At 42.7% G+C, this 12,338-nt stretch overlaps 1 protein-coding gene across 1 annotated transcript in view; it reads left to right on the top strand.

Moving 5' to 3' along the window:
- The first annotated feature begins 309 nt into the window (after window positions 1–309).
- Window positions 310–12,338, top strand: part of ASPG (asparaginase) — a 53,925-nt gene continuing 41,896 nt past the window's right edge. Inside the window, exons 1-3 of the mRNA XM_064163954.1 lie at window positions 310–513; window positions 6,157–6,286; window positions 10,357–10,468. Coding sequence (XP_064020024.1) covers window positions 339–513; window positions 6,157–6,286; window positions 10,357–10,468 — 417 coding nt within the window. The 5' untranslated portion in view covers window positions 310–338. The remainder of the gene's footprint in view (window positions 514–6,156; window positions 6,287–10,356; window positions 10,469–12,338) is intronic.

Here is a 12,338-nt window from a genome sequence, read left to right as displayed (position 1 = left end):
GCAGCGGCGCAAAGTACAAGGGGCGGTGCCGCACATAGGCGGAGGTGACAGGGCTCGCTCCAGCCAAGCCCGGACCCTCTCCCTCACCGGTCCCGGCGCCCTCCGACTATACTTCACGACCGCCTTATAGCCCTCGAGGTGCAGCCGCTGCTACTTTCCTGCCCACTCCTGTGGGCGGCCCTGGTGGCTCTCCCCGCCTCTGGGGGCAGCAGCGCGGCCCGGGCAGGCGCCACCCCGCTGCCGGCCGGGACAGCAGGGCGGGAAGGGGCGGCCCCGCAGCTGCCCTATAACTGCCCTTTTGCCGGGTGGGTGGTGGCTAGCGGTTTCTCGGGAGCGGCATGGAGGCTGCTGCGGGACAGCATCCTCCCGGGGTACGCTCTCTGGGCAAAGCTCTGGCCGGCACCCGTCCCCAGGAGCGCCCTGGCTACCCCGCGGCCTCCACCAGTGGCTCCGAGGCGCGGGTGCTGGTCATCAACACGGGCGGCACGATCGGCATGGTGCAGGACGTCAAGGGTGAGGGGGCGGTGGAGGGCGGAGGCGGGCTCTCCCTCGGGCTCTCCCTCGGGCTCTCCCTCGGCGTGCGCTGCGAAGCCGGGCAGGGGTGGGTGCTGGCAGGGCGTTGGGCTGCGGCGTGCTCCGCTTGGTGAGCCGCATCTCAGGCTGTCGCTTCTGTAAGTGATAGCCTTGCGTTGTGACCGCTCTGCCCGGCGTGGTCTATCTACAGTTCATCAACCCCGGCTTTCTCCCAGCTGCAAGGAGCGATGCCAGAGCCTTCCTCTAATTCTCTGTTTCTACCGGCTGGTTAGCTTGGTTGAGGAGTATCATTCTGATAAGCCATCCTGTTAGCTAGTTAGAGCAGGTTTTAGCAGAGGACAACGTGTTTCCTGAAGCGTATACGAGCCCTTTCTGCTCTCTTTCGCGTGCTGAAAATGAAACCGATTCAGTCGTACTACTCATGCAGCCTTTTTTTAGCCCCCGAGGAGCCACCGTCCCAGCCTGCCTCACATTCCCCCGAGGAGGAGCGTGGGCTGTTGGAGTTGGTGGCCACGTAGGGGATTTTCAAGTGGTGACCTGACAGAGCTGATGCAAGTGTGGCAGCACGCGTGCTGCCAGGAGCCTTACTAGTGAGATCAGGCGGAGCAGCATCTGTGCTCACCTGTTTCTGGCCAGACTTTGCTGCTGTCCTACCAGCTCTTGACTTCCTCAAAGAGTTGATCTTTTTTTTTAATGGCTGTTGCCTCACCTTTGGGTTCAATCTATCACAACTGATTAAAAAAAAAAAAAGGTGCATACTTGATAAGTGATGACTTTCCTCTCTTTGCCTGCATTGTTTGTACTAAAATTTCCCTCTTCTATTATCCCAGCTTCCCAACACCTTTTTAAAACAAATGCATTGACATCTCATCTCATTCTCGTGTAAATGGACTCCATAACTTAACATCTCGTATGTCTTTTTTTTCCTCCCTTTTGCTTAACAAGTGTCAATCATTAAAACATGTGCAAATGATCTGATCCAATGATACTGGCTTGCAGCGTTCTGCTGAGGAATTCAGCCTGCTTTTCATATGCAGATCTAGCAGCTGAGCGGTCAGGGTGCCTCTGTGAGAATATTTGGCAGTCTCTAGTGTTCAGACAGAAACTGATGGAAGGACATGGTAAAGGCAGCCTGTGTCAAAGGCAAAAAAAAAAGATTCTCATTTCTTTTATGAGTCAGTGGGTAGAAAGTGTTTCTACAACTGTAACTAGAAGTGGTTTATTTCAAGCAAAGTGAACAGGAGTAGGCCCTCTGAACTTCATAGAATCAACCAGGTTGGAAGAGACCTCCAAGATCATCCAGTCCAACCTATCCCCCAGCACTATCCAGTCAACTAGACCATGGCACCAAGTGCCTCATCCAGTCTTTTCTTGAAGACCTCCAGGGACGGTGCCTCCACCACCTCCCTGGGCGGCCCATTCCAGTGGGAAATCACTCTCTCTGTGAAGAACTTCCTCCTAATCAAGAAGGTTGGAAAAGACCTGGAAGGTCATCCAGTCCAACCATCACCCAGCTACTAGGAACACTAAACTATGTCCTGAAGCGCAATATCCACATCTTTCTTCAACTCCCCCAGGCATGGTGACTCCACCACTGCCTTGGACAATCTATATCAACACTTCACCACTCTCTTGCCCTTCTTTTACCCAAGCACACCCTTGTGTGCTCTCATCTTCTGCTTCAAACCCATCCTCTTCCTCTGTGTCATTCCCATGCCCACCCACGCCCACCATGGCAATCCCAAAACCCACCATTGCTCCCCAAACCCTTTCATTGCAGCACCTGCTCAAAGTGAAGAGATCCAACTAGGTTTATACCTAACTCATTTCTGTCTAGGCTTACGAACTTTTCTATGGCCTTTCTAGGAGTATGTTCCTGTACAAAACTGCCTGCATGTACAAGACCAATACAGTCACATTCCCTGGACATATTTGTCTGTATGGAGCAGTTATCACTGTGATATCTGATTGTAAACCTGCTGCAGAGGTTCTGCAGTTGACCTGTGTATGTGTGCATACCTACAGGTTACCTATACAGAAGTCCTCTTCAGAGGATGGGTAGTGTATTTTTGTCTATGTGAGTTGTGTTACAGCCAGACTCAGCCATAGACTCAGTATTCATGTTTTTGCTGTCAAATAAGCCATTTAAGTGAGTTTTAAGAATATTTTTTCCTTCTGTTTCCTCCTACTTACTTCTTCCTATAATTTCCATCTTATTGGTAGCTCATTTTAGAAGGAGTATCTGAATGCACTTTTTGGTGAGATTACTGGGATACTAATCTTTGCTTCACTTTTGTTCTCATGTTCCTCCTGGTTGGTGCCTTGGGGGAGATCTTTTCCTTGGGCTTGTGGGCTAGATCTCTCTCCTAGCTTTTACCTGAGATAGTAAGAGTGAAACCACCCAGCAAATACAAGTAGAACTAAGCTGAGTTCCATTAGAAGGATTACTTACCTTGGAACAGAGGCTGCCTGGATAACTTAGTTAATTACCTGTCTTCTCTGGATGTGCTAGGCTGACAACTCACTGCTGTAGTCCAAGTCTTCTTCTGTTTGAAAACTGTGCATCTCACTTCCAAAACCTCCAAGTACTACAGCTGCAGAAACAAACATTTTGACACACACTTTCTGCTTCTCAGCCTTTGCAAAATGTGGTAATTATTTTTGGGCACCGTATGTGGATATGGTGTTTGTGTTGATATTCCTACAGGTGAAAACTGGCTTAGTGAAGTCATTTCTGTTCTTCAGCATGGAGAGTTTGTTATGGCTGGGAATGGTGACCTCAGCCCCTGACGTTTCTTAGGTACAGAGCCCTGCTGACACAGCTCCGTCAGACTTTCTCAACTCCACATTCTCTTCTGCAGCATAACTTATAAGACATCTTGATTGGCAAGTAGCTATAACTGTATTGTCTACACACCAGAGTAAAAAGCAGAGTCAAAGGCTGAAGATGAGACAGAACTATACTTGTTCTCCTCAGCTACAGTTGCTTGTTTGCTGTTCTGTTTTTGTGATGCTGGGGTAGGAATGAGAAGGAAAGGACAGAAGTTGACGAGAGCTATTGGGACCAGTTGCACAGCCTGCCTCTTCTCTGCAGGGGTAAAGTTGCTTCACATACTTGGCTAAAAAGCTTGGCTCACAAAAGATGTTTTCCACGCATAATGAAGTAGAAGCGTTCTTAAAGTAGTTGCATTTGAGTTCCCCTGTATTTGCTTCTTGAAGCTGTAAAATAGAGAAGAGTGCTAAACATAGATGCATCTAAGGGACCACATAGATTGTAAGTGGGTCATGTTGGGTACATCTGCAGAACATCTTAAAAAAAAATAGATTAGTGCAAGTAATTACAGAAAAATCCTGACAGATATTTCATTAAGAGTTGAGGAACTGCTGTTTATGACAAAGAGATTTAAGGATATTAACCTGCCTCAGCTCTCTGGTTTCTGGGGCAAATACAAAAAGCAAACAGGCTAACCATTGTCAATATTCAGAGCAAGATGAACGTTGGACAGAGGAATAATCAGAAAACACTTGAAACTGGGCTGCATTTCAGAGCCAAAATAATTCTGTGCCCAAGTGCAGCAGAAGTGGCCGCTTGTGACTAAACTAGGAACATCCTTAACAGGAAAAGCCAGAATTACAGCTGAATGAATGAAACATCCACAACTTGAAAGCATGTTAAGTATATTGTTTAGCCTGGAGAAGAGGAGGCTCAGGGGTGACCTTATTGCTGTCTTCAACTACCTGAGAGGTGGTTGTGGCCAGGAGGAGGTTGCTCTCTTCTCTCAGGTGGCCAGCACCAGAATGAGAGGACACAGCCTCAAGCTATGTTAGGGGAAATTTAGGCTGGAGGTGAGGAGAAAGTTCTTCACTGAGAGAGTCATTGGACACTGGAATGGGCTGCCCAGGGAGGTGGTGGAGTCGCCGTCCCTGGGGCTGTTCAAGGCAGGATTGGATGTGGCACTTGGTGCCATGGTCTAGCCTTGAGCTCTGTGGTAAAGGGTTGGACTTGATGATCTGTGAGGTCTCTTCCAACCTTGATGATACTGTGATATTCTGTACAACAAAGTGTTCTGTCAGGAATCCAAACAAAGCCACTCAAACACTGGTGCTGTCCTGTGAGATAGTTGGCTATGAGGAGGGCTGCTACTTCATTTAAGGCAAGCCAGGAGAGAGGTTAGGGAGTTCTTAAGTATTTTGGCATCAGTTTGGGACCTAAGTAGAAAAAGATGGAAATGCAATTGAAAATACTCTCTGGGCTTTAAAAAATATTTAAAATATACTTTGCTGTTTGAAAATGAAGGAAAAAAAAATCCCAACAAAACAGATGCTGAATTGGATGAGAATCATGTTTAAACAGCAGAGCTAGGAAGTCCAAGAGACTTACCTGGCCTCAAATTAGGAATAACTAAAACTAATGGAGTAGAACAAAGAGATTTGAGAGTTTGTTTGCTTTCTGAAGAGATGATGTAAAGCACATTAGCTAAGATGAAGCTGAACTGGCCAGTAATGCCAGAAGAAGCTTGAAGTCCAGAAGGAAGTACCTCTAAAGGAAGTACCACTAAAGGAAGTTTCTTGAATAAAAAGTCTCAAAAAATCAAAGTTAAGGAAACCAGAATGGCTTCTGCTGGGAAATGCCAGCGTCGTTGCTGTCCATCCTGAAAGAAGGTATTGAGGAGATGAGTTGCAAGACCAGTTTTGTGATGATGAAGACTGTTACATCAGTAATGTAGGAGCCTTTCTGTCTAACAGAGAATGGCATGTGGATTCCTTTTGAAATACCTGGTGCAACCAGGATGCCTGCAGATGCCTGTAGATTGAGCAAACAATGTACATAGGGTAGTTTTAAGCCCAAACAGTCTTAGGGCTCCTACCACATAGAGAAACAGAACATTGTAAGCAGCGACAGAAATTGAGACTTACCCATGGTTTTGCCAAAATCAGCTTATGCACCTTCATTATCTCTTGTCATTTGAGATGCTCAATCATAATCCTGCTCCTGGAAAGGACCTATTCAGGAGAGAGTGACTTGAACACATCGTTAAGACTTTTGGGAAGCCAAGATTTCTCTGTCTTGGTATATATGTGTATAGATCTTTGTGTGTATCTGTCAATGATTAATAACTACCATGGGATTTACTTTACCTTTCTCTTTTATTTACTTTTTTCTCTGTGGAAATGCTATTGCCACTGACAATGAAAATTAGCATGCAGCTTTACAACAGTCATACTAGTAGTTTGTGCCAATAACACTGCAGGCCAAGAAGCTTAGCTAAACATATCACAACTTTATATTACAAAATAAAGCTTATTGTTTCATAAGTCTCCTGCCACTAGAGTGAGAGAGTAGCTGTGGCAAATGTTAAACAGAATGGTAGCTTCTTCCTGCAGTTGTAAAAGTTGCATGAATTTTTGAATAAAGGATTTAATTATTTCAAGTCAAGAAAATAACAACTGCAGAGATGTATTGTTTATATTCGGTTTTCATGTTCTTGCATTGGCAGTAGACAAATTATTTTGGAAGGCTTGGCAAACAGCTGAGCAGCTTGATTTCTTCCCTCCTTACTGTGTCATTCACTTCTTCCATCCCTGGTCCTTTATTTACTTCCTTTATTCTTTATCTTTAAGGACTTGCTCCTGAGGCCAATAAATTCGTCAGCAGCTTGAAAGTGATGCCGATGCTGCATGATGAGGCATATGCCCAGGAAACAAAACTGAACAACTTCCATGAATTTCCAGACAACACATTAGTGCTTCCGTAAGTGCATTTTCCCTGGGGAGAGGGAGGGATAGGAAATAGCTTGTTAATTACACCTCCAAACATTTAATGTGAAGAATACATTATGAGATTAGCAAATATGCTTATGTTGACTTAAAAGGAAAAAGCCTACCCTGTCTGGCATGATAGAAAATGTCTGTTTTGATAAATTTGCAATGCAGTGTCTTACAATTGCTTTTAATTCAGGTAACTATTCTGGGCAGCTTAGTCCTGCATATTTTCTCTCGTTTTGGACATTAATTTGCTTCTCTGCAAATGTTCAAATATTCTATAGAAATTAACAAAACTGTCTGTACAGTACTCTGTGAATTATTTCTGGCACGTGTCTGAAAAAGCAGTATCTAATTAATGCATCTGTGAATAGGCTTCGTGCTTTAATTCTGCAGGCCTTCTGATTTTAAAAAGCTCTAAGAGCTGATTGTCTTTCCCAAATTTATGCAGCATTATGATAATAAGCAATGATCTTATAATTTGCTTTGCTTCTTAACTGTTGGGCAATGATTAATAAGCTTATAGGTTTTATTTAGAGGGCAGTATGCTAATTTGAGATGTTCCCCAGCTGTAGTGAATGACTGTAGCCCTGTAAACATGTTAACTTTGCACAAAGGATGATTTTACATAGCCATTCAAAGACAAATAGGACTATAGTTGTTTTGCTATATGAGTGAATTAATTGAAACTGAATGTTCTTTAATCTTCAATGAGAAAATGAGGGCATAGAAAGAAAATGCAAGGTTATTTAATTTCTTTCTATTTTTTTAATTGAGGTCTGTGTGTAAAGCTTTTAAAAGTAACCTCATGAAAGGCAGATAGCAGGAAAGGGGTACAGGAAAAAGAAATGAACTCTCGGTGGAATAGTATTGATGTGAACTGTTTGTGCTAAACATGATGATACTAACTAAACCAGAGCTTTGTTACAGCACTGTGCCTGTAGCCAAATAACTTTGTAATACCTCAAGAGACCTGAAATATAACAAAACTATGCTAATAGACCCTTTTGAGTCCTAAATATATTCCTCCTGGTAATTCATCTTTTTTGTGAAGAAGAGAAGAGATTAAAACAATTATTCACATAAAAAAATCGGGGTTTAAAAAACAGTCTGTTCTTTTTTGGGTTTTTTGTTTGTTTGTTTTGGTGCTGCTGAGTGTTACTTGTGGAAGTTAGGAATGGCAATGTGCCATTTTCTGCCTGAGTGATATTTTAACTAGGCAGTTGAGAAATATTGCGAGTTTCTGAGGGGAGAAAATAGGAGAATTTTGTGAACTTTGTATACCTGTGTGACTGTGATGGTTTGGGTGTTCCCTGCCCCCCCACACTTTAGAAGTCACCCAGACCAGACTCAGCTGTCTCTGGAAATATGAATGAAGCTTATTGTTTACAGCTTAACACAATATACAAGCAAATATTTACAGTATGTGCAGTTATAGACAGAAATATACAAGATTAAAGGTAATGCAGAAATACAACTCCCCTCCCAGAAACCTGAGTCCCCGGGAGGGGCTCTCTACCGCCCCTTCACCTTCCCCCTACCCCTCTCAACCTTACCCAGTCCCAGGGAAGAATGGAGGTTTGGCCAGGGGGTTAGGAAGCAAAGTGGATTAGCCCAAAATGGAGGGTGAGGTTAGAACGATGCAGCTCAGCCAGCAGCCCAAGTGAGAGTGGTTATCTAATGTTTTTATTTCTTGTTCCTATACATCTCTGCAGGCCTATGAGTGAAGTAGACATCACCACTGTTTTCTTTTCACAGCCTGTAATCGAGTTCTTCTCACCAAAACATTCTAGCCTGCTTCAAACTAGCACAATGATAACCGTGATGCAAGAGGAATGACATGATCTCTAATTTTTAGAGAGAGGCATCAAAAAGTTAGATACTAGACTGGCCTTGGGGGTCAGTATGTTGTGTTTTATTTAAACTGCACATACTCTGGAGTTTTCACTGATTTCCTCAGCTGACTTCAAGAGTTACTCTTAGCATGTGCAAACGTAATATCCAAAAAGGCAACGTTTCATATGAAATGTAACTTCTTAGGTTCCATTTATCAGCTGTTTATGAATGGTAACTGTGTGTTGTTCAAAAGCTCTCAACTGCTGTAGGCAGCTGTCTTGGATAGAATCATAGAATCAACCAGGTTGGAAGAGACCTCCAAGCTCATCCAGTCCAACCTATCCCCCAGCCCTATCCAGTCAACTAGACCATGACACTAAGTGCCTTAGCCAGTCTTTTCTTGGATACCTCATAAGGGGAGTAGGTCTGTGGGTGTAATTAGCTGAAGAACTGATAACTGACCCCTTTTTGCATATTTTGTATTGCTATAGATACATGCAGGATTAGCAAATGGGAACAAAACAGTATTGTATATTCTGGGGGAAGGTAATCAACTTTTCTGTACACTAAACACCTCATTTAGGGAACTTCTGTGCGTCTATACAGTGTCCTGATCTTTTCTATAGTCTTTGTAACTGTCACAGTTACAGCTGACAGGGAACTTTACATCATCCTCAGGCAGTGGAGGAGCATTGAGAATGTTCTGAAGATGATCCTGTTTAAACATGCTCCAGATGACTTCCTGGAAAGTGAGAGTAGGAAGGGCAGACCTGGCCCACTGACAGCTCTTCAGTAGCTGCTCATTAACCATACCATGGGTGAAAATGGTGAATATTTTATCTTCTTTCAAGCTTCAGAAAGGTAGTATAAAACAGTAGTAGTAGAGTTATTTCATCACCCCAAATCTTAGCTGCCAAGTTAAATTTATTTGGACACGTTAGAAAATTAATGTAGAGAAGTGAGCTTGTTTTGTGGGGTGAAACACATGCTCTGTATGCAACCCCTTTGGCTGGCAAATCAAAGGTCTTTGAAAAGTCTGATCTCTTGAGATGGTCAGATGGAGAAAGAGAGACTCATGATCTTTGGAGGCAGAGCAATTCCAATGTGATTTCATAGCCATCATCATCTTTGATATGTCCCTGGTAAATTTGGGATGGTGTACTTCAATGAAATGTTTATTAAGTGTCTAGACACTTTTTAATCTTTGCTCTCCATCTGCTGGGCAGCATACTGCCTGATGTTTCAAAGTGGTACATTCCTTAGCCTCGTAGGTACTTTATTGCTTGACCTTTTGGGGTTGGTTGGGGTTTTTTTTCCCTTTTTTTTTTTTTTTTTTGTATAGTTGTTTTGTCTTGTTTTTATTGTACTTAGTCTTTTCCCAGCTGTCAAGGTCACACTTGTTCAGTGGCTGATCTCAAGTGAGTTGTTTATAGTCCTGAGGTCTCGGTTTTCAACCTATGCCTAGCATTTTAAGATCTTTGCTACTATGACCATCTTTAACTCCATATCATAAGAGACACCTGGTGCCATGTAGCAAACTTTCTTAACAAGGTGTCAACAGGCCAAATAGGCTTGGACTGGAATTTTACAAAGTTAGTCTTTTATTAATAAAACAAATTTACTTGAAGGTCTTAACTAACTAAGAGTTACTCTTGAAATCGAAGGCCAGAAAAACTGGGAAGTGTGGATGTTCTAAAGGTCAGAAAAATTAATCCAAATCACAAGACCCTCAAGAGAAGATACTATTTGTGTCACAAAAGAATGTTTGCTTATAGGGTTTCTATTTATCAAAGGATCAAAAAATTGTTGCAGTTCTTCTGCTGACTGCCTATAACCCTTGGGAGCTTTATAGATTCTTCTCAGGGGCTTATGAAACACTTTTAAACCCTAAGGCTTTTTATTGACTTTTGTTAGAATGCAGTTCCAAACTTTAAAAATCTGGGGTCATCTTTTCTGTCTTTTAGTTTTTCTGGTCTCTCTCCACCTTCCACATCATTAATATTAAATTAAATTTAGAGATTTGTGCTCTAAACCACATCAGTCTTTGAACTTAACAAACTTAATGTTCTGAATTTAAGACCTTTTCTTTTTTGGCAGACTTAGAGGATGGGGAGGAAAAGTGTGAAAACTATTGGTATAAAGAAAAAGTCAGAAGCAGTGGGCTGATATTAGCATTAAGATTTAAACCTTTTTTTCTTCTTCCTTAATTTTCTTTCCTCATAGTCTCTCTAAGCAAAACAAAAGAATTTTTTACACAGTCCTGGAGCTCTCACCACTGCTTGATTCTTCCAACATGACGCCAGATGATTGGGACAAAATTGCAAAGATACTTGAGGTACTGTAGCGTGGAGTGAGAATTAATTTGTTGTTTAAACAGAGCCATCAGTGCATCTAGTCTATTTAGTGGCATAGAACCATTCAGCAGTGCTATATTGATATATTTGATTATTGAAAATGTAAATGTTATAAGCCTTGCTTAGTTGCTTGCAAAGGAACAAGTATTGTGCTTGCAAGGCTGGCTGATTTTATCTTTTTTCCTTTCAAAAACATTGCAAACCTGCTGAAATGATACAGTTCTGATGATAAGCCATGACATAATTCCATACAAGAAAATAAATGGGAAAACTGCAGCTATGATTAAAATATGTAGGTTTATGTGTTCTGAAATGCTGACTTAAAATCGCTGTCCAGAAAATGTTGAATAAAATCCTTAGGTTACTTAGTTAAACATCATTTTATTGTTAATAGTTGACCATTGACATGAAATAATTTCACATTTTTGTGTCTTTCTTACTCTGGACAAAGACAGACTTGGCTAGCTTTGGCTTTGCAGTCAGAGAAAAAAGTGCTGTTATGGTTAGGTTTCCCACACTGGGAAATGTTTAAAGCCCTAGATATTTCTGCATGTATAAACACTTTCATTGCATCCTTCTCTCTAGATCAAAAAAATCAGCATTTCTCTGCTTCTGTCCCCATGTCTTAACTTAGATACCTGCTTTTAAGAAAGCAGAAATGCAAAACATTTCAAATACTTCACACCAGGAATTCAGACATAGCTGCTGGAAATAAGTGTGGCCTAATAAGATACTGCCTTTCCATTCCTGCTAGCTTTGTGATTGTCAGCTTTATAGTGTAAATTTCCTTCTTTGACCAAGGTGTTGCAATGCATGTGAACAGTAGAATAGTGCAGGGCATGATGCTGAAGATTCAGCTAACAGTCTTTCACCCTTAGGTCCTCTAATCCTGAAACCACTAAACCAGGGATGATGATCTTCCTATCAAATGCATCTTGCCAGGTCAGAGGAGAGACAAAGCTAGTGTGTAGGTGGAAAACTTCTAGGATGGAGCAGACACAAAGCTGGGAAAAGCCCAGGGCCAAGAGGAGAAGGTAGTAATCCTGAGATGAACAGGAGATAATTCACCTTTCCTCCTTAATGGCATATTTGTTTTATTAAACAAAACTTGTTTCTTTCTCAAACAGTGTAGCTTCTCTGTATATAAAAATCTGTGGTAGGTGTAATCCAAATGAAAAGTGCTGAAAACTGGGGAAAAAACCTCACTTCAACTATCAAGCCTAAATACAGACACTGCCACTTGGTGTTGGGCATGTACCTGGCAGAGCTGTAACATGCTGATGACTTTCTAGACTGAAACTAAGATGTTTCTGTTGGATGTTTCCTTAAGTGCCAGCCTGATCCTTTATAGAATCAACCAGGTTGGAAGAGACCTCCAAGATCATCCAGTCCAACCTAGCACCCAGCCCTATCCAATCAACTAGACCATGGCACTAAGTGCCTCGTCCAGGCTTTTCCTGAACACCTCCAGGAATGGCGACTCCATCACCTCCCTGGGCAGCCCATTCCAATGCCAATCACTCTCTCTAGGAAGAACTTCCTCCTAACATCCAGCCTATACTTCCCCCAGCACAATTTGAGACTCTGTCCCCTTGTTCTGTTGCTGGTTGCCTGGGAGAAGAGACCAACCCCCACATGGCTACAATGTCCCTTCAGGTAGTTGTAGACAGCAGTGGGGTCACTCCTGAGCCTCCTCTTCTCCAGGCTAAGCACCCCCATCTCCCTCAGCCGCTCCTCACAGAGCTGTGTTTCAGGCCTCTCACCAGCCTTGTCACCCTTCTCTGGATACATTGCAATATCTCAACCTCTCTCTTGAACTGAGGAGCCCAGAATTGGACACAGTACTCAAGG

Source organism: Pogoniulus pusillus, chromosome 1, assembly GCF_015220805.1.
Source record: "Pogoniulus pusillus isolate bPogPus1 chromosome 1, bPogPus1.pri, whole genome shotgun sequence".
NCBI lineage: Eukaryota > Metazoa > Chordata > Aves > Piciformes > Lybiidae > Pogoniulus > Pogoniulus pusillus.
This window is presented reverse-complemented; position numbering and strand designations above follow the sequence as displayed.